Genomic DNA, 22538 nt, shown 5'->3' on the forward strand with positions numbered 1-22538 from the left:
GAGCGTGATGTCAGTGTTATGGAGATTGATGTCTGTGTTAGAGAGTATGAAGTCTGTGTTAGAGAGATTGAAGTCTGTGTTAGAGAGATTGAAGTCTGGGTTAGAGAGAGTGAAGTCTGTGTTAGAGAGAGTGATGTCTGTGTTAGGGAGAGTGAAGTCTGTGTTAGAGAGAGTGAAGTCTGTGTTAGAGAGAGTGATGTCTGTGTTATGGAGAGTGAAGTCTTTGTTAGAGAGAGTGAAGTCTGTGTTAGAGAGACTGATGTCCGTGTTATAGAGAGTGAAATCTGTGTTAGAGAGATTGAAGTCAATGTTGGTGAGATTGAATTCTATGTTAGAGCGATTGAAGTCTATGTTGGAGAGAGTGAATTCTGTTTTGGAGAGAATGAAGTCTGTGATAGTGTGAGTGAAGTCTGTCTTAGAGATTGTGAATCTGTGCTGCAGGGAGTGAAGTCTTTGTTGGAGAGAGTGAAGTCTTTGTTGGAGAGAGTGAAGTCTGTGTTAGAGGGAGTGAAGTCTATGTTAGAGAGAGTGAAGTCTGTGTTATAGAGATTGAAGTCTGTACTGGACAGTGTGAAGTCTGTGTTAGCAATTGAAGTCTGTGTAAGAGAGTTATTCCTGTGTTAGAGAGTGAAGGTTGTGTTAGAGTGTGAGTCTGTGTTTGAGAGTGAAGTCTGTTAGGGACTGATGCCTATGTTAGAGAGTGAAGTTTGTGTTAGAAAGTAAGTCTGTGTTAGAGAGTGATGTTTGTGTTAGAGAGTGAGTCTGCGTTAGAGAGTGAGTCTGTGTTAGAGAGTGATGTTTGTGTTAGAAAGTAAGTCTGTGTTAGAGAGTGATGTTTGTGTTAGAGAGTGAGTCTGCGTTAGAGAGTGAGTCTGTGTTAGAGAGTGAGTCTGTGTTAGAGAGTGAGTCTGTGTTAGAGAGTGAGTCTGTGTTAGAGAGTGAGTCTGTGTTAGAGAGAGTCTGCGTTAGAGAGTGATGTTTGTGTTAGAGAGTGAGTGTGTGTTAGAGAGTGAGTCTGTGTTAGAGAGTGATGTTTGTGTTAGAGAGTGAGTGTGTGTTAGAGAGTGATGTTTGTGTTAGAGAGTGAGTCTGTGTTAGAGAGTGAGTCTGTGTTAGAGAGTGATGTTTGTGTTAGAGAGTGAGTCTGCGTTAGAGAGTGATGTTTGTGTTAGAGAGTGAGTCTGCGTTAGAGAGTGATGTTTGTGTTAGAGAGTGAGTGTGTGTTAAAGAGTGAAGTTTGTTTTACAGACAGTGTAGTCTGTGTTGAAGAGAGAGAAGTCTTTGTTAGGGAGAGTGAAGTCTGTGTTGGAGATTGTGTGGTCAGTATTAGAGATTTAATTATGTGCTAGAGGGTGAAATCTGCGTTAGAGAGAGTGAAGCCTATGTTACAGAGATTGAAGTCTGTGCTGGCGAGAGTGAAGTCTGTGTTAGAGAGAGAGTGAAGTCTTTGTTGGTGAGGGTGAAGTCTGTGCTGGAGAGAGTGAAGTCTGTGTTAGACAGTGATTGAAGTCTCTGTTAGAGAGAGAGAAATCTGTGTTAGGGAGTGTGATGTCTGTGTTAGAGAGTGTGAAGTCTGTGTTAGAGAGAGTGAAGTCTGTGTTGGAGAGATTGAAGTCTGTGTTACAGAGAGTGAAGTCTGTGTTAGACAGTGATTGAAGTCTGTGTTAGAGAGAGTGATGTCTGTGTTAGAGAGATTGATGTCTGTGTTAGAGAGAGTGAAGTCTTTGGTAGAGAGAGTGATGTCTGTGTTAGAGAGAGTGAAGTCTGTTTTGAGAGAGTGAAGTCTGTGTTAGAGAGAGTGAAGTCTGTGTTAGAGAGAGTGAAGTCTGTGTTAGAGAGAGTGAAGTCTATGTTAGAGAGAGTGAAGTCTGTGTTATAGAGTTTGAAGTCTGTAGTGGACAGTGTGAAGTCTGTGTTAGCAATTAAAGTCTGTGTAAGAGAGTTATTCCTGTGTTAGAGAGTGAAGTTTGTGTTAGAGTGTGAGTCTGTGTTTGAGAATGAAGTCTGTTAGAGACTGATGCCTATGTTAGAGAGTGAAGTCTGAGTTAGAAAGTGAGTCTGTGTTAGAGAGTGATGTTTGTGTTAGAGAGTGAGTCTGTGTTAGAGAGTGAAGTTTGTTTTAGAGAGAGTGTAGTCAGTATTGCAGAGAGAGAAGTCTGGGTTAGGGAGAGTGAAGTCTGTGTTGGAGATTGTGCGGTCAGTATTAGAGATTGAATTATGTGCTAGAGAGTGAAGTCTCTGTTAGAGAGAGTGAAGCCTATGTTAGAGAGAGTGAAGTCTGTGTTGTCGAGAGTGAAGTCTGTTTTGTCGAGAGTGAAGTCTGTGTTGGAGTGAGTGAAGTCTTTGTTGGCGAGAGTGAAGTCTGTGTTGGAGAGTGTGAAGTTTGTGTTAGAGAGAGAGCGAAGTCTGTGTTGGAGAGTGTGTATTCTGTGTTGGAGCGAGTGAAGTTTGTGTTAGAGAGTGATTTTTGTGTTAGAGAGTGATGCTTGTGTTAGACAGTGTGTCTGCATTAGAGAGTGATGTTTGTGTTAGCAAGTGAGTCTGCGTTAGAGAGTGATGTTTGTGTTAGAGAGTGATGCTTGTGTTAGAGAGTGTCTGCTTTAGAGAGTGATGCATGTGTTAGAGAGTGAAATTTGTGCTTGAGAGTCAGTCTGTGTTAGTGAGTGCAGTTTGTGTTAGAGAGTGAGTCTGTGTTTGAGAGTAATGCCTGTGTTAGAGTGAAGTTTGTGTTAGAGAATGAGTCTGTGTTAGAGAGTGAGTCTGTGTTAGAGACTGATGTTTATGTGAGAGAGTGAGTCTGTGTTAGAGATTGAGGTTTGTATTAGATAATGTGTCTGTGTTAGAGAGTGATGCATGTGTTAGAGTGTGAAGTTTGTGCTATAGAGTGAGTCTGTGTTAGTGAGTGAAGTTTGTGTTAGAGGATGAGTCTGTGTTAGAGACTAATGTCTGTGTGAGAGAGTGAGTCTGTGTTAGAGAGTGAGGTTTGTCTTAGATAATGTGTCTGTGTTAGAGAGTGATGCATGTGTTAGTGAGTGCAGTTTGTGTTAGAGAGTGAGTCTGTGTTAGAGAGGGGTGTGTGTTGTATTGATAGGGGGATGTGAATGATCGTTGTGTGTTCCACCTTAACTTGATGACTGCTGCCCCTATATTCTGCTGCCTGATTATTCACTGTAATCGCTCTCTCGAACTCCAATATGAAATGGGTGGTGTTTGCAGTTCCACACATGTTCCTTGTTGGATGTGATAGCGACAGAATCACACTCAGTGTTGGAGAGGATCTGATCACACCCTGTTACTTTTATTCACAATACGAACCCCAACTTATCACCGTTGTGTGGGAGAGACTGAAGCCCAGGAGAGTGGTTCATTATTTCCATATTAGCGGAAGTCTCCTTGACCAACAGGATGCGGCTTATCGAAACAGAACGCAGATGTTTGAGAACGAAATTGCTGAAGGCAATGTATCATTGCGGTTGAGAAACACGCGTCTATCTGATGCAGGGACGTACAGAGTGAATGTCAGTGCTACCTCAGGAACAGGCTACAAGGACATCAGCATCGAGGTAGGAGGTAAGACCTGTGGGTTCAAACCAGTCCCACTGTGCTTACTGAGTGAACAGCCTCTCAGTCATGTAATGAGCAACATTTCAGAGCCAAGTGTCACCACTGGTGGGACCTAAGCTTCGCTTTAACTGCTAGATTTCACTTTTCATAATTCAATGGGAGCCGGAGGGGAAGGACATTGGTTTATGGTTTATGTACTGTACCTGTCCTGGGAGTGTTTGATGGGGACAGTGCAGAGGGAGCTTTACTCTGTATCTAACCCCGTGCTGTACCTGTCCTGGGAGTGTTTGATGGGGACAGTGTAGAGGGAGATTTACTCTGTATCTAACTCTGTGCTGTTCCTGTCCTGGGAGTGTTTGATGGGGACAGTGTAGAGGGAGCTTTACTCTGTATCTAACCCGTGCTGTACCTGTCCTGGGAGTGTTTGATGGGGATAGTGTAGAGGGAGATTTACTCTGTATCTAACCCCGTGCTGTACCTGTCCTGGGAGTGTTTGATGGGGACAGTGTAGAGGGAGATTTACTCTGTATCTAACCCCGTGCAGTACCTGCCCTGGGAGTGTTTGATGGGGACAGTGTAGAGGGAGCTTTACTCTGTATCTAACCCCGTGCTGTACCTGTCCTGGGAGTGTTTGATGGGACAGTCTAGGGTGTACCAACCCTTGCTGTGTTTAATGTTGATCTTTAAATCTGGTTAAGGACCAACAATTGATTTTCTCTTTGTTAAATGTACTGCTCTAGTTAAATGTCGATATTTAAGATGAACAGAGAATAAGTTCTACTCTCTGAATGTGGAATAAACTGAAAAGTTTCTTTGTCCAGTGGATTAACTGGTGTCTGTTTCGCAATATTAATCTTTTTCTGTCTCTTGGAGCCATCGGCAACTCTCCCAGATTTTACTCATTTGATATGAAGAGGAATCGCTCCGTTTTGATCTGTGAGTCTATGGGCTGGTATCCGATACCCAGTGTGACCTGGCAAAACCGGCGGGGGAGCAACATCACCAAATATTCGCAGACCCATGAGACGGACAGCAGGGAAGGCATGGTGAGTGTGCGCAGTGCTGTCGATTTCCCCACTGGCTCCAATGGAAGTTACACCTGCACCATCTGGAATCCATTACTCCGGCAAGGCAGCTCTTCTAATTATACACTGCCCAGTAAGTACCGTACAACACAACCTTTCATTTCATTGCCTCTCACCTCTTCTTCCCGATGTCCCGAAGCGTGTAAGAGCCAGCGCAGTGATTCTGAAGCAGACCCTGTTGCACTATCAGGAGTGCAGCAGCCAGTTTCAACACTGCTCCCCTGGCACACCCCTCAAGTAGTTACCTTGGAACCTTTACATCACCCTGAGACAGATGACACTGCCTTGGTTTAACACTTCATCAGAAAGACAGCATCTCCAGCCACCTCAAAACGGAGGTGCCCTCTCTCTATATTACCTGAATATCAGGCTGCCATTCTGAGCAAGCTGGGTGGTTTTCTAATGCAAGGCAAGTCCAAACTCTGGCCACTAATTAGGCAATTTGGGGAAAATCACAGGCGGGTAACAATTTACCACACAATACGGAGCTTTGACCCCCATTTGACACCAACATTGAGGTCCCAACCCAAAACCCACTCATCAAGTGTCCACCATGCCTATTTCCACTCCCCCCCACCAAACCTTTAATGCTCAGTTGTAACTGGGTGTGGCTCTTTGGTGTGTGAGGTGACTGGAAAGGGAATGGGGAAGGGAGGTGAAGCGAAAGCGAGGGGAAGCGATACACAGGCCTTTTCCTTTTTATGCATTCATGGGATGTGGGCATCTCTAGAAACACCACCACTTATTGCCAATCCCTAATTGCCCTTATTCAGAGGGCATTTAAGAGTCAACCACATTGTTGTGGAGCATTAGCTTGGGTTTCTGGATTATTAATCCAACTACATGACCACTCCCCCACCATCTCCCTTGACTCAGGCTCCAGCCCAGCATTAGGCCCCAGGGAAGATTGCCAGGATTCTGGTGGGAAGTCACTTCCCCATTCTCTAGGGGCTTTTACCGGCTCATTTCACTTGAGGAGAAAGGCCTTGAAGTGGCATCGCTAAAAGCCGCTTGTGTTTCTCTTGTGACAGCTCTAGGTCACGGTCCATATATCCAATCACGAGTAACAGGCGGTGGACACTCAGTGCTGACCTGCCAGTCCTCAGGCTGGTACCCGACCCCTGAGGTCAGCTGGCATAATGACCTGGGTCATGCCATGACCAAGCTCCTGCAGACTGAACTGACCGAGAGCAACGATGGGAGCGTGTCTGTGAAGAGCACACTGGAGCTGAAGGCTGGGGCAAATGGGAACTACACCTGCACCATCTGGAACCCCATGTTAAAGCAAGGATTGTGCTACCGCTTCACCGTCCTGAGTGAGTACGGCCAAGAGTTTTATTGCTCCCTGGTTTTAGGATCACAATCTATCCTAAATTGACATGGTCAGGCCCCCAAAATGGCCCTGGAGCTGCCCATGAGGAGGTGTGGGAGTCATAGGGGGCCCTGTGGATGAGCGCAGCCTTGGTACACTCGCTGTTGTGAGGACATGCTAGATCTTGTACCCTATGTGTTAGGGCAATCTGGGGCTAACATTGAGTAAGACCAGACTGGGCCTCGCTACCAGTAAGTGGGCACAGTCTGGACCTCATTCCCTTTGTGCTGGTACAGTCTGGGCTTATAGTGCCCTTTATGGACAGCCCAGGCCTTCTGCTTATGTGTTACGGCAATTTAGGATTAACACTGAGTTAAGCTCACCCAGGGAACCTCACCACAGCACAACCTGGGCCTTGTTCCCTTTAAGGACAGCTGGGCCTAGTGCTGTGTGTGAAGACAGCCTGGGCCTAGTGCTGTGTGTGAAGACAGCCTGGGCCTAGTGCTGTGTGTGAAGACAGCCTGGGCCTAGTGCTGTGTGTGAAGACAGCCTGGGCCTCACTCTGTGTGGTGCAAGGACAGGCTATGGGCCTAGTGCTCTCTATGAGGACAGTACGGGTGAATCCCTGGATATTGAATATCAAAAGAATTAATCCATGAGTCTGGAAAAATGTTTTGTCTCTGAGATGACATGAGTTTCTCTCACTGACGGGATCCACCATTCTGGAATCTTGTTCCTTTCTAGCTTCCCGATACAAGGAGGTCCGATCACATTGGTACGCAGCCGGCGCCATCGTTTCTGCTGCCATCTTCACCGTTGCTGCAGTGATCAAAGCAAAGAGCTTCATCAGGCAGATAAAGAAGGAAAGGAAAGGTACAGATCGAGTGTGCCAGCTCGTCCATCACTAGGTGTATACATAGGGCCCTCATACCCATACGCACACACACACACACACACACACACACACACACAAACAGACACAGGCGCAGATACGCACAAACGTGTCAATCTTTACAGCCAACTTTATTGAGGCATTAAAACTCCTGGAGCTATGTGCGATAGTGAGCCTCTTAGAGAAGGGAAAGAAAATAGAGAGAGGGCTTGTGAGAGAGAGAGAGAGAGAGAGAGAGAGAGAGTTGTGCACACTTGTGGGGTGGCCGAGTTGGTACCATGGATAGAGTTGGTCTGCAGACACTTCTTAGGTGGAACACATTCTGTTTATTTACAAAGGTACTCACCAGTTACATGTGTGCTTTCACATCAAACCCTATCTCCATATTTCTCCTTCTAACTACAGACAACTGACTACAGAGGTAGCCCGCACTACTCCTCTATTAGTTACACAAGATCATGTGATCTTCCTTTATAACATCCTTCTTATAAGGTATATGGGTATACTACACATTACATAAAACCATAATTACCACAGAGAGAGAGAGAGACAGAATGTGCGAGAGAGAAAGAGAGATGGCATAAGGTCCTGATGAGAAGCAGTCATCAATCTGAAATCTCTTCACAAGTACTGCCAGACCTGCTGAATATTTCTAGCATTTTATTTGGTATAAGGAGAGATAGTGAGAGTGGGAGCAAGTGAATAGATAGGAGAGAGTGCATCAGTGAGAGGGAGTAAACATCAGAGAGAGTGTGGAGAAAGATAATATTAGGGAGCAAATGATAGCAATGTAGGTGTAACTGAATAGGAGAGAGGGAAACAGCCAATGCCCCACGTTAGTAAGAGCCTGAGTTTATTGTGTGATGTTTAGTGTAACTTTCGGTTCTGCTGTTTGTAGGCCACACTGCTTATTCCACAGCTGAGTAAGGAGGCTGGGAGACACGAGGAAGAATCAGGACATCCTGGAGAATCCAGAACATCGCATCAGCAATGAGAGGGGATCGGTCAACTGCAGTTTAGCTTCTGAACAAGAAACCTGCATCAATGACTGGCTGCTTCATAGAAAGGATTGGAGTTCAACAGATTAAATATTTAAATATTACACACCTCTTTGTTTGATAACATTAATCAGAGAATCTGGGTGGATCAGCAGAGCTTTGACCCTGGACTCCCCAGTCAGTGTCCAGCCAGAGTGGGTCTTGCTAATGGGAGAGGATGAGAATTGTAGGGAGGGTTTGAGAGTGAGGTCAATGGAGGCTCATGGGGAAAGAGTTGAGACAATTACAGTTTCATTTTAGAGAGTCTCAGAGCTTTGAACAGGGAGACAGAGGGCAGCAGCAGGAGGAGAGGAGACATTTAGAGGGGACACACGCTGCTTAGAGAGACAGATCATAAGATGCTCTCAGAAAGATGATGTGAAGTCAGTCTGGGTTATTCTGATTTTGGGAAACATTTTCTATTGCAATGGTTTCTCTGCTTGTACCTAATGGATCCTTAGGTCATTTTAAATACCTGAGCTTGCTGAGCTACATTGGGACCTGGTCAAGCAACATCTTGATCTTTAAATTCTCAACCTTGTTTTCAAATCCCACCACGTCCTCACTCCTCCCTATCTCTGTAATCTCCTCCAACCCCCACAATCCTGAGAGATATTTGCGCTCCTTGTAATCTCCTCCAGCCCCACAATCCTGAGAGATATCTGTGCTCCTTGTAACCTCCTCCAACCCCCACAATCCTGAGAGATATTTGCGCTCCTTGTAATCTCCTCCAGCCCCACAATCCTGAGAGATATCTGTGCTCCTTGTAATCTCCTCCAACCCCCACAATCCTGAGAGATATTTGCGCTCCTTGTAATCTCCTCCAGCCCCACAATCCTGAGAGATATCTGTGCTCCTTGTAATCTCCTCCAACCCCCACAATCCTGAGAGATATCTGTGCTCCTTGTAATCTCCTCCGGCCCCACAACCCTGAGAGATATCTGCGCACCTTGTAATCTCCTCCAGCCCCACAATCCTGAGAGATATCTGCGCTCCTTGTAATCTCCTCCAGCCCCACAATCCTGAGAGATATCTGCACTCCTTGTAATCTCCTCCAGCCCCACAATCCTGAGAGATATCTGTGCTCCTTGTAATCTCCTCCAACCCCCACAATCCTGAGAGATATCTGCGCACCTTTTAATCTCCTCCAGCCCCACAATCCTGAGAGATATCTGCGCTCCTTGTAATCTCCTCCAGCCCCACAATCCTGAGAGATATCTGCGCTCCTTGTAATCTCCTGCAGCCCCACAATCTTGAGAGATATCTGTGCTCCTCTAATTTAGGTCCCTTGTGCATCCCCAATTTTAATCACTCCACCATTGGTGGCAAAGCTCTGGAATTCCCTCCCGACACCTCTCCGCCTCTCTTCACTCACTTCCCTCCTTTAAAATATTCCTTAGACCCGACCTCCTTGAATAAACAATTGCTCATCTTACCTGGTATCACCTTATGTCTCTCGGTCATATACTTACTTTTATAATGCTCCTGTGAAGCACCTTGGGATGTTTCATTATGTTAAAGGTGTTTTATAAATATAAATTGTTGTTGTAAACAGCTCACCCGGCAACCATCAGATACCACGTGATCTGGTGTCCATTTGGTGATCCTATCGGTCATGGAAAATCTCTCAAATTGGACAGTGTTCCCAAGATTCATATATCTCCCAGCACAACATTCAGAGGAACCTCAGCAGTTGGAAGGCTGGAAGTTTCTAAAAGGCCTCTTCTCTCAGTGAGATGTTAAATGTGATCAAGTTCAAGCTCAATTTTGGTCATGGTGCAAAATCCTCTCCCAGTGCCGGTACTTCCCCTGTAGGTCTCTCTCCCAGTGCCAGTACCTCCCCTGTAGGTCTCTCTCCCAGTGCTGTTACCACCCCGGTAGACCCCTCGCCCAGTGCTGCTCTCACTTTGTCAGCTTCACCTTTCCTGTGTTGTATAAATAACATCTTTCTGAACACAGTGAGTGTCCAGGAATCCCTCTGTATTCCGGAAAATCACATTATAGCTTCACTACCTTCACTTCCACTTTCACCTGCTCCCTGCTCCCATCCGCTGGTGGGGGTCCTGAGTTGAGCTGATTTGCGAAAGGTCCACCTTCACCGAGAGGGCCGACAGGGCCTGAATTTTTGTTGGATCCTGGTCACTAGTTTAGTTGGACTAATGGATCCGGGTTGTACACTGGTTTCGGGATGACCGAGTTGGTAGCACAGACAGAGCAGATCAGCAGATAGTTCTTTTGTAGAGCACATCCTATTTACTTACAAAGGAACTCAGCAGCTACACTTGTGTACTTACTACTCAAACCCTGTCTCTGCTTTACAGACTCTAACTCTAGACTACTCACTACTGACTACAGCCTGCGCTACTCTGCTATTGGATAATAAGATCATTTGATCTTCTATTATAACATTCTTCTTACAGGTATATTACACATCAGATTACCATATTCCTCCTCCTTTACTCAGAAATATATTTTACAATTTTACAATTACAATGTTTCTCAAAGTATCAAATTATTTTCACAGATAAGTGCTTGGCTTGGGCTGACAAGAAACATTCGTGCCACATAAGTGTTATGCAATGACCATCTCCAACAAGAGAGAATCTAACCCTTGACATTCAATGGCATTACCATCACTGAATCCCCCACTATCAACATCCTCGGGGTTACCATTGACCAGAAACTGAACTGGGCTAGCCATATAAATACTGTGGCTACAAGAGCAGGTCAGAGGCTAGGAATCCTGCGATGAGTAATTCAGCTCCTGACCCCCCCAAAGCCTGTCCACCATCTACAAGGCACAAGTCAGGATTGTGATGGAACACTCTCCACTTGCCTGGATGAGTGCAGCTCCCACAACACTCAAGAAGCTCAATACCGTCCAGGACAAAGCAGCCCCACTTGATTAGCACCACATCCACAAACATTCATTCCCTCCACCACCGACACACAGTAGCAGCAGTGTGTACCATCTACCAGATGCACTTCAGGAATTCACCCAGGCTCCTTCTAGATGGTAGTGGTCATGAGTTTGGAAGGCGCTATCGAAGGACTAGGGCAGTAGAGATGGGAACACTGCCACCTAGACATTCCCCTCCAAGTCACTCACCATCCTGACTTGGAAATATAACGCCGTTCCTTCATTGTCGCTGAGTCAAAATCCTGGAACTCCCTCCCTAACAGCACTGTCACTTTACCTACACCACATGGACTGCAGCGGTTCAAGAAGGCAGCTCACTACCACCTTCTCAAGGGCAACTAGGAATGGGCAATAAATGCTGGCCAAGCCAGCGAGGCCCACGTTCCATGAATGAATATATGAATATGTAAAAATAATTTACAAATTCAGTCTTTCTGGGGGTTTCCTTATGTGTGTAGAGAGTCTCAGCTCCAAAGCTTCAGATGCTTTGTCAGGAACCTCCATTTCCGGTGTTGTCCGAACACCAGGTTCTTAGGTAGGCATCTGCAAATCTGTTTCCTCAACTCTTGCAGATACAGCTGATCCTTCAGATACACCTGTACTCAGTTGAATTCTTTCAATAGGAGATGTTGACACAGTTGTGAACACTGGAGGAACCATGCCCTGAGACTTTGTTTCTCTCCTCCTTATATGATGCATATGTCTCCACAGGACTCGGATTTCTACTTCCATGTGGTAAGAAAGAGGTCCAGTAACTGCACTTATTTCACCTGATAACCACTTAGATTCCTCACCAAAATTGTTCACATCTGCTGTCTCTCCTATGGTAAACTTTCTGTCACGACTATGCCAGTCCTGTACGATTTTCTGGCTTCCCTCCTAAATTTGGGGTTACTAAGCTCAATCTCATTCTGAGATGGCGTTTCATCAACAATTCTGCAGGTGTGACAGCTGTTGTTGTGTGAACGATGGTTCTATAAAGGAAAAGAAAATGTGCTAACTTGGTCGCTGTGGAGTCTCTAGTTAATTTCTTCATACCATTTTTGAATGTTTGAACTGCTCGCTCAGCCAGTCCATTTGAGGAAGGGTGGTGTGGTGAAGCTTTTACATGAGTAATTCCATTGAGGCTGATAAACCGTTGATACTCATCACTTGTAAATGCCGGGCTGTTATCTGAAACGACCACTTCTGGTAATCCATTGATGCCGAAACTTTGATGTAGCTTCTCAATTGTAGCAGAAGATGTTGGTGACTTTACCTCATATATGTCCAACCATTTTGAGTGAGCATCAAAAATAAGGAGAAACATTGTTCCCATAAAATATTCCACACAGTTAATATGTAATCGCACCCATGGCCTCCCTGGCCACTCCCATGGGTGTAACGGAGCTGTTGGAGGTAACATTTGCACTTGCTGACACTGCATACAGCTTCTCACTGAGCTATGTATACCTTCACCCACCCCAGGCCACCATAGGTAACTGAGAGCTAGAGTCTTCATTTGAGAAATACCTGGACGTGCACCATGTAATTCAGTTAACAAAGGCTTTCATCCTTTTGGAAGAACAATCACTCGAGCTCCCCACAATAAGATACCATCCTGGCTGGCTATCTCATATCTTCTGTGAAAATGCTGTTTCATTTTGTCAGATTCCTGCTCTTGTGACCAACCATGAAGAACTTGTTCTTGTATTTTGGATGAGACTGGGTCTTGACTTGTCCAATCTGTGATCTGTCTGGCACATACCGTTGAGGAATCTAAGAAGTTCAATAATAAAATGAGTTTTTGAGGGATTGAAAACCTCCTCATTGTTTTCATTCAAAGGCAAACGACTCAGTGCATCAGTGTTTCCAATCTGATTTCCAGGCCTGTGGATGAAAGTATACTCATACGCTGCCAGAATTAATACCTTTCTCTGTATTCTAGCTGAGGTTATGGGTGGTATAGCCTTGTCCTCACTGAACAATCCTAGCAAAGGCTCATGCTCCGAAATAATAGTAAAATGACGACTGTGTACTTACTGGTGAAGTTGCTTGACACCGAAGGTGATTGATAAGGCTTTGTTTTCTATCTGTGAATATCCCTTTTCAGCTGTGTTGAGCTTTCTTGATACAGATCCAATAGGTCGTTAGGAGCCATTGTCCATTTGATGGGAGAGCACTGCTCCCACTCCATAAGGTGGTATGTCGCATGTCAGAACTAACTCTTTTCTTTGGTCAAAATGTGCTAATAGGGTGAATGAATCCAACAGCTGTTTCACCTTTGTGAATCTTCTTTCTGTGGTGTTTGCCAAGACCAGTGTTGTTGTTTTTTTTGAGTAGGTAATACAGGGGGGGCCAGTTCTGTCGGCAAATTAGACAAAAAGTGTCCATAGTAATTGATCATCCCTAAGAATGATCTGACCTCAGAGATGTTCCTTGGTGCTGGTGCCTCTCTAATGGCTCTCATTTTCTCCTCAACCGGGTGGAGACCTTGTGCATCTGCCCTGTGACCTAAAGAAATTACCTCTTTTGCTTGGAACGTGCACTTCTCTTTTTTTAAACACACTCCCACCCGTGAAAAATGTTTCAAAACTTCTTCCAAGTTTGCCAAATGCTCCTTTTCAGTGAGTCCTGTCACCCGAAGGTCGTCTAAATAAACTATAACGTGAGACAGTCCCTGCAGTAAACTTTCCGTTGTTGTCTGGAACATGGCGCATGCAGAGGAGACACCAAAAGGCAAATGGGTATATTGATACAATCCTTTGTGTGTATTAATTATGACAAACTTCTGAGAGGCCTTCTCTAACTCCAATTGTTGATAAGCATGACTCACATCAATCTTCATGTAGGTGGTTCCACCTGCCAGCTTAGCATACAGGGCTTCAGTTTTCGGTATAGGATGTCTGTCCAACTTAGCCACTTTATTAACAGTCAATTTGTAGTCTCCACAAATTCAAACACGTTGGTCAGGTTAAGTACAGGAACTATTGGTGCTGCCCATTCCGAGAATTGCACAGGTTGTGTCACTCCCAGTTTCTCTAATCTGTCCAATTTGGCATCTACCTTTTCCCGCATTGCATAACGTACTGGTCTTGCCTTCATAAATAGTGGGTGGGGGGGTAGAGTCTGGATCAACATGAATTTTTGCTTGTAGCCCTTGGATCTTCCTGAGTTCATCTTGGAAAACTGAGGCGTATTTCTGTAGTAGTTCAGGTAGCCCAGTGACTCTCAATTGGAAGATCCTAGTCCAATCCAATTTAATTTCTTTCAGCCAGTTTCATCCAAGGCTGCTACCCCCATCAAGAGTAATTTCACTGACTGGCTTCCGTATTGTATAGTCACCCTGCTTATGCCTCTGATTTTGATGTCTTCTCCTGTGTAAGTTTTCAATTTGGCATCAGTTTCTTTCAAATTTAATTTACATTCCCCATGATTCAGGTATTTAAAAGAGATTATCACCTATCACCGTAGAGGAAGCTCCTGTATCCACCTCCATTCTGATCGGCCTGTTATTCACCCTGTTGATACATATTCATCTGTTACATAGGTTGGTTCTGTTCTCCCTATCTTTAAATTATACAATGAATAAATATTGGAATCTGTTACTTCAGGCTCTTCTATGTTATGAATCTCATGGGGTTTTTACGTTTGATTGAAAGTCTGCCTGATTCTATCCTTGCAATCTCTCATAAGGTGCCCCTTTCAATGACTGTAAAAACATTTGATTTTTTTAAACATCGCTTCCACCTCTATAATCATGATTCCATGTTTTCACTGCAAAGTCATTTCTTTTTATTTGTCTGTAAGCTGTGGCTGCTTCCCACTTCTCATCAGAGCTGTACATTTTCACACCCTTTTTGACTGGGGCTCCCTGTCCAACATGGAGGATGGGCACCATTTTGCACTCTCTCATTTGAGTCCCTCACGTGCCTCCCATCACCAGAACACTTTCCAATGTCTTCTGAAAATCCAAGTTTGTTTCACACAGTTACCTCTTCTGAATCGAATCTTCATTCATACCGCACACCAAACAATCCCTAAGCATTTGATTTATAGATGTACCAAGCTTGCAATATTCTGTTAACTGTTTCAGACTTCCCACATAACAAGCAACTGTCTCCCCGGGGCTCTATTTCTTGAGTTAAATTTGAACCATTGCATCATTACCGAGGCTGGTAATGATCCTTCATAAGGTTCACTAAATCATCAAAACTTTTAGAATCTGGGGCACTGGGTGCCAGTAAACTTTGGATCAATCCATAAGTCTTACTCCCACACATGGATAAGAGAATCGCTCACCTCTTCCCCTCCCCTGCAATGCCATTAGCTCAGAAAAAGGACAGGAGACATTCAACATAATGAGACCAATCATCCACCATTGGGTCGAAAGGATCAACTCTTCCAAACTGCAGCATGCTTTGAGGGGACTGCTTTGACAATTAGGACAGAAATTCTACTTACAATTACCATGCGAGGTACGGCCTGATTTCAGTTTACTTGACTTCCTTCCTCACTTTTCTTACTTTTTTTTCTTGTCCTTCCTTGCTTCTTCTTGCTTTTTTCACCTCATCACCAGTTTGTTGGATCCTGGTCACTAGTTTAGTTGGACTAATGGATCCGGGTTGTACGCTTGTTTCGAGATGACCGAGTTGGTAGCACAGACAGAGCAGATCCGCAGATAGTTCTTTTGTAGAGCACATTCTATTTACTTACAAAGGAACTCAGCAACTACACTTGTGTACTTACTACTCAAACCCTGTCTTTGCTTTACAGACTCCAGACTATGCACTGACTACAGCCTGCGCTACTCTGCTATTGGATAATAAGATCATGTAATCTCCTATTATAACATTCTTCTTACAGGTATATTACACATCAGATTACCACAGTTTTATGCCTTATCTAAAAGACCTTCCTCGTAACCCTCATTCAGTGATCTCCTGGATTTTGTCCTTAACCCTCTGGAGTGAGTCTTGTACTCACAAGCTTCTGACTCAGAGGTGACAGCGCTCCCTTCAGACTTCACCTGGAACTCAGTTGGCCACACTCTCACCACTCAATGGGGAAAGTTGTGGGTTCCAATGCTCACTCTGAGGGCTTAAGTACTAAAACCAAAATGCTTACAGATGAGAATTTACTGAGGGGGTGCTGCTCTGTCAGGGGTGCTGTCTTTTGGATGAGATTTTAAACTGAGGCCCCATCTTCCCCTCGGGTGAATGTAAAAGATCCCATGGCACTATTTTGGAGAAGAGCAGGGCAGATCTCCCCGGTGTCCTAGCAAATATTTATCCCTCAATCATCATCACAAAAACAGATTATCTGATAGTTACCACATTGCTGTGTGTGGGAGCTTGCTGTGCACAAATTGGCTGCTGCTTGTCTTTACCAAACAACAGTGACTAAACTTCAAAAAGTGCTTCATTGTCTATAAAGCGCTTTGGGAAGCTCTGTGGTGAAAGGTGCTGTCAAAATACAGGAATTTTTATTAACCCACTGAGTCCCAGCTCAGAGAATGGGAAAAGGGATAACAATGTGGGATAATGATCCCACCCTCCTTCAAACCTTCCTTTTCTCTTCAATATGAATATGGTCACCACACAACTCATCCCCATCACCCTGGGCAAAGACACCAGTGTTACCCCGAGTGACTGGAACCATGTCTTACTGACTCGGCTTCTATTCCCAACATTGTCACTGTCCATGAATCTGGTCATGCTCACTGCCTCTCAACATCAACTTACATTTATATAGCACCTTTGATACAGTAACATGTCCCACAGTGGTTCATGGGAGTGGTATTAGACAAAATTCGACACTGAGACATAAAAGGAGATATTAGGTCAGATGACTGAAAGCTTGGTTAAAGAAGTAGACTTCTTAAAAGAGGAGAGACAGGAAGAGAGGTGGAAAGATTTAGGGAGAGAATTCCAGAGCTTGGGGCCCAGACAGCTGAAGGCATGGCTGCCAATGGTGGGCTGATTAAAATTGTGAATGTGCAAGAGGCCTGGTTTGGAGGAGCGCAAAGATCTCAGGGGGAGTGGGGGCTGGAGGGGGTTACAGAGAAAGAGAATCAGGAGATTATGGAGGGATTTATAACACAGAATGAGTCTCCTAAAATTGAAATGTTGCTGGACCCAGGAGCGAGTGTAGGTCAGCGAGCATGGAGGGTGTTGGTGAATGGGGCTTGGTGCAACTTTGGACACAGCAGCAGAGATTTGAACGAGCTTTCTTGGTTTACCTTCCTATCTGCTCCAGTACACCCATTACACTTCCTTAAGCATTATCTTTTCAGTTCTTTGTGTAATCTCATTTCCCATCCATCAGTGGCACCAGCCGGGGATACTGAACCGACCTTCATACAGACCCAGATTCATTTCAGCGCACAGAAGTGAATCTGTGGTCACTCGGTAGCTCGAACTGTTCTGCTGCCCGGCAACATTGCAAAGATTGCTGCAAACGATCAGTGACTATCAATGAGCTGCCCAGCCGGTGCTGTGGGGAACGGTTGGTGAAGAGGAAGAAAGAGGCTCTTTGTGTATTCAGCATGCCACTGAATTCAACAGAACTGAAATCAGAAAAGGTCAAATGGAGGAGGTTCCCAAGCCTGATTTGTATTCCGTTTGAAAGAGGCAGCTTCATCTGGGGACATTTAAAACTCACAAGCCTAGAGTTTCAGCAGAGTTGGGCCTATTTTTCAGGTGTTAGGAAAGTGGCCCTTTTAGCGTCCAAAATGACTGGGAAGCAGCAAGTGCTCATTATAAACCATTCACCATATTGCCCTGGGCAAACAAATGGGTGTCAGGGGACTTGTAACTGGCTTCAGGGCCTTTGCAAATGCAAGTTGGCTTGTCTGACACCCCCATTACAAGACTGAGTTGTCCTGGGGCAGCCATCATCAGGAAACCAGGTCTCCGCATGGTCCAATAAACAGCCCTCAAAGGGCCAGTAATGGCCATCACTTACAGTCATCAACAAGGTGAGTTTTAAGAATGTATCTACCTCAGCGTGGGACTCAGGGGAGCTTCCCACCAATGCTTAACCTCACCATGACCCTATCACAACCCTGAGCTATTCCCCTCACCCCCCCACACCAATCACCCTCGCTCATATTTCCAGTCATCACTTCAATTACCTACCTGGAAGTGCTTGGTTAAAAGCCCAAATTGCCCCCCAACATCCTCTATTTTGGTAGAAAATGAGCTGTATGATTGAATGGTCTACTCCAGTTCCTAGGCTCACCTTCAGCTGATCGACAGCAAACTATTCAATAACAGCTTTTTTTTCTTCTCACTTAGCTAATAGATGTTTTTAATTAAAGTTACATATAACTGGCATTGTCTGAAAGGTTACCTTCCTTCAGTTTGGGAAGGATGGTTTTCAGACTGTCCATGACCTTGTGAGCTTGTGCCCCCACGAGCAGTAGCTCACTGCCTGGCACTTCCTGCTGTATATGTGCACAGGTCTCTATAATAAACGGAATGAGTGGAGCCAGGCTGTACATGTGTTGTGCCTGAGCTTTCAATGCACTCACTCGCCCATGAAGGGCAGACAGGTATTGGTAGCAGTTCTTGAGTTTAGACTGTGCATTGGCCAATACAGCATGGGATTGTTTGATCTTCAGTAGCTCTGGCTTCACCCTGCTCAGAGTATCTGTTGCCTTCTCCGTTTCCTCCTCCAGCTCTGGTATCCGCCTGTTGAGTTTGTTCAGCTCCTCCTCGTCCTTCACAATGCTCACCTTCACCTGTGAGAGGTCCTCCAAAGCTATGTCCACTTCAGACTTCCTGTACATTCGCTCTTTCTCAAAGGCTACTGCCATGGGGATCCCTGGAAGTAAAATCAAACATACTTCTCAGGCTCAAGTGACAAACAGGTCCTCGATTGCGCAATTCCTAGTTCAGTCAACATTACAGATCATTAACTTCCAACCCCAGTGAGAATCTACAGATTTCAAATTCCCAGCTACACTTAAAACCAGCACTCCAATTGCAAAATCCCAAATCGAGAAACTCTGAGTTGATAGCGAAGCTATCCATCTATATTTAGCAATCCCACCAATAGCGTATCATTTCTGTCTGTGCTAACTTCCACTCAACCCCCCCAAATCCCCCAAAGCGTTGAGTTTAAAACACTTGCCCTGAATTATGAACCTTTCCCTGGCCTCAATGTGGCCCTGTGCCCCAGACCTTTGCTTCCACTGTCCAATCAGCAGAAGGGGCATCCATTGTTAGCTCCCAAACTTCGGACTCTTCCTGAGCTTTTCCGCATCTCTACATTACCCTGCCCCTTATCCCCCACCCCCCACCCCACCCCCCACCTCACCTCCCACCCCACCCCTCACCCCCTCATCCTGGTGCGCTTTGCTTTGTCTCAGTTGTGAAAATTGAAAAACGAAATTTGCATTTATAAAGCACTTTTCATGATCACAGGACATCCCAAAGCACATTACAAACAATGAAGTATGTTTGAAGTGTAATAACTATGGTAACGTTGGAAGCACATCAGCTCATTTGTGCACAGCAAGTTCCCAAAAACACAATGTGAAAGTGACAAGATGATTTGTTTTTGTCATGTTGATTGAGGGATAAACGTTGGCCGGGACACCGGGGAGAACTCCGCTGAAACGCTCTTTGAAATGGTGCCATAGGATTTTGTCTGTTTAAACAGCCCTTATATAGGAGAATGCCCCATGGAGCTTCACAGGAGTGTATCGAATAAAGCCTAACACCGGGACACAGAAGGGGATATTAGGGCAGAAACCAAGGGTGGAATTTTCCACACCCGCTGGCATCGAGCTTGTTCCACAACGTAAGTGGACAACATGGCTAGAAGGCCAAAAATTTCTTTCACGACGTTGTGAAACCAGTTTATGATCCTCCGCTCAGCCCATTGATGGCAGGCTGTGTTTCCTGTCATCAGACATTGGGAACCTCATTGTAATACATCTGTATAGCATTATCAGGCCAGCCTGCCAGTCCCACTCCCCATACTGGATCGTCTGCCCTCATTGGCTAGATTACACGCCGACGTGTTTCACACCAGCGCATAAGTGACGTGTACCTAGCGAGCTGCACTTCACTCGGGACTTCAAGGTCTGTTTGCCTACCTAGCTTTGATCAGCACTCACCAGGCTTCACAGACAGCACCACGTCACTTTTAGAGGGGCTGATGGGCAGGTCTCTACCTACCAGTCCAGCCATAAGGCGGGGGTGGGCTTTGTACTGCTGCCAGGCTAGGCTTTGCTTGGGGAAGGGGAAGAAGTGGCCTCAGGCAAGGGAAGACGCTGCAGGGCGAGGGCTGGATTGGGGAAGGTGGAGGGGGGTATCCCAGGGTGTGTGTGTGGGGTCACGTGTCGATCTGTGCAAATGGCCTCAAGATGGTGAGGGATGAGGAGGCAGCCTCCAGAGGAGATGAGGCCAGATGGAGATGTGAGGGTGTGGGAGAAGGAATGGGTGGTGATGTCCCTTGAGCTGGCAGTGAGTGAGATGCCAGTGAATGTGTGATGGGCTTGTTGAGTGTGTGAGTTTAGAGCGATGAGATGGTTGCCTTACCCTGGCTGCTCAGATGAGATCATTCATCCTCTTTCTGCATTGGATGACCAACCTCTTCTGTGCAGCGTTGGCACTGACACCACTGCCACCACCTACCAAGCCGGGGTGGTAAAGTAGCTGCCCCTCCTGTGGCCAGAGCAGAGATAGAGGACTTCACAGTGGCCTCCACAGCATCCAAAAGGCGTTCGAGGGGCACATCACTAAACCTGGGGGCTGCAACCTTCTTGCCTTTTGGGGCCATGTCTAATTTGCAGCAGCCTTGGGTTGGAAGCACTGAGAGGCGTGCGCGCGGCTGGACTTTAAATATGGCGCCCCACGTGATGAAGTGGTGAGGTGATAGCATGGTGGGCGAACTGGAGTTTGCCCACTCTTGAAATGGCATGTTTCCTGGGAATGCATTATTAACGTGGCGGGTTTGGGATGGTACGGTGTGAGAAGCCGCCATTGCAATGTTTTACTTGCCTGCTACCGCCCTTAGTGCAAATCTGGGGCAATTCTGCCCCAAGCCTGGTCAAAAGTGAAATAGGCAGGAATGTGGAGCTGAGGCCACAAGCAGATCAACCTTGATTTTATTAAATGGGGGAGCAGGCTCGAGGGGCCAAATGGCTTCCTCCTGCTCCTAAATCATTTATTCGTATGTTCAAAGAGGTATAGATTTTAAGGAGTGTCTTAAGGAGGGGAGAGAGAGAGAGGCAGAGAAGTTTAGGGAGGGGTGTCAGGAGCTTGGGGCCCAGGCAGTTCTAGGCCAGCAGTGGTGGCGCTGTTAAAATTGAGGTCAGAGGGACCCAGATCTCTCGGAGGGCTTTGGGGCTGGGGGAGATTCCAGGGATAGGGAGGGAGAGGCCATAGACGAATTTGAATATAAGGTTGACAATTTTAAATAAAGAGGTTGCTGGGCTGGGATCTAATGTGGGTCAGTGAGCACGGGGATGATGTGTGGGGTAACACGGTATGAGTTAGGGTACAGGCAGCAGTTTCAAGTGAGTTCAAACTCCCAGAGAAGTGGGAGGCCAGCCAGGACTGCCTTGGAATAGTCAGGTCTAGAGGTAACAAAGTCATGATTGGGGGTTGCAGCAGCAGATGAACTGGTGCTGGGGAGGAGTTGGGTGATGCTATGGTCAGTGTTTTGCACAATCCAAGATTTAGTGCTCCTTAGGCTTATACAGAAAGCAAATTCTGAAATGTTACCTCTTACCGATACATGGGACAACAAAACTCAACCCAATTCCTATGTCTCTTCCAGTTTGCTTCTCTCCCTTTTTAGCCCTGGCTGCCCTCAGTGTCTGCTCTGCCTGTTTCAATGAAACAGTGGCTGTTTGGAGCTGTCCCTTTATCCGCTTCCTCTCATTCTCCACCTCCACCAGCTGATCCTGTGTTGATTTGATGTATTTCTGCAGCTCTTTCTGTTCCTTGCTCAGTTTGCCGTGCTGAACCATTAGCTTTTCACAATTGCCATCAATGAGATCGACACTGCTGCTGGCAGCCTCCTCTGCTGCCAGGGTCTCTCTCTGTGCAGATTCAACCTCACTCTTGAACTGTTTACAGTCAAGCTCACTGAGTTCTCCTGATCCTACGCTGACTGCAACTTCGAGAAGGGTCAGGATGGACGCGATCCCCTTGAGGAAATGGGGCAAAGTGGCCTCTTTGAAGTCCCTTTCATGACTCTCCCAGTCCTCCATTATGTCCTGGGTTACCCTGCAGCATCAAAGGCAGTTAATACCAGTCAGTGTCGACAAAAGACAAAATATACACCGACATTAAACATCATTTCCGACCCACAGCTAGAGGAATTGGTCAAGACCAGGGCAATACGAGTTGGCCTCCAAGGTAGCAGAGAGGAAAGAGGGAGAAGGTTGGATGATGAGATGGAAATAGGAGATGGCAGCAACTAAAGGACCATAATCTGGGGGAAGCAGGTAGGGGGAGGAATTGGGTATTAAATTAGAAGCAAATGGAAATAGTAGAGAGTAAGAGATTAGTAGGGAGTAGGGGCAGAATGTAGGGAATCTATGGCAGTGGCTAGGAGTAGCTGATAGAGGAAGGTTGTTCTTCACAGAGTGCGCCCTCAATCTTGAATATGAAGAAATGGAGACCAGAAACCCCTCAGCTGTCTGTGCGCCTTTCAGTAGCTGGTAATATTGGCATACTCCTTGACATAGGTCACCGCTACTCTTCCAACTCTAGCCCATTGTACACTT

The 22538-nt window shown here is 45.8% G+C and overlaps 1 protein-coding gene across 1 annotated transcript; it reads left to right on the forward strand.

Moving 5' to 3' along the window:
- Positions 1 to 3194: 3194 nt before the first annotated feature.
- Positions 3195 to 15615, forward strand: LOC121288951 (CD276 antigen homolog). Its single transcript, XM_041207820.1, has 5 exons — positions 3195 to 3570; positions 4438 to 4722; positions 5681 to 5965; positions 6706 to 6834; positions 15566 to 15615. The coding sequence occupies exons 1-5, from the start codon at positions 3195 to 3197 to the stop codon at positions 15613 to 15615; spliced, it is 1125 nt and encodes a 374-aa protein (XP_041063754.1).
- Positions 15616 to 22538: the final 6923 nt, after the last annotated feature.

Source organism: Carcharodon carcharias, chromosome 2 (assembly GCF_017639515.1).
Source record: "Carcharodon carcharias isolate sCarCar2 chromosome 2, sCarCar2.pri, whole genome shotgun sequence".
Lineage (NCBI taxonomy): Eukaryota > Metazoa > Chordata > Chondrichthyes > Lamniformes > Lamnidae > Carcharodon > Carcharodon carcharias.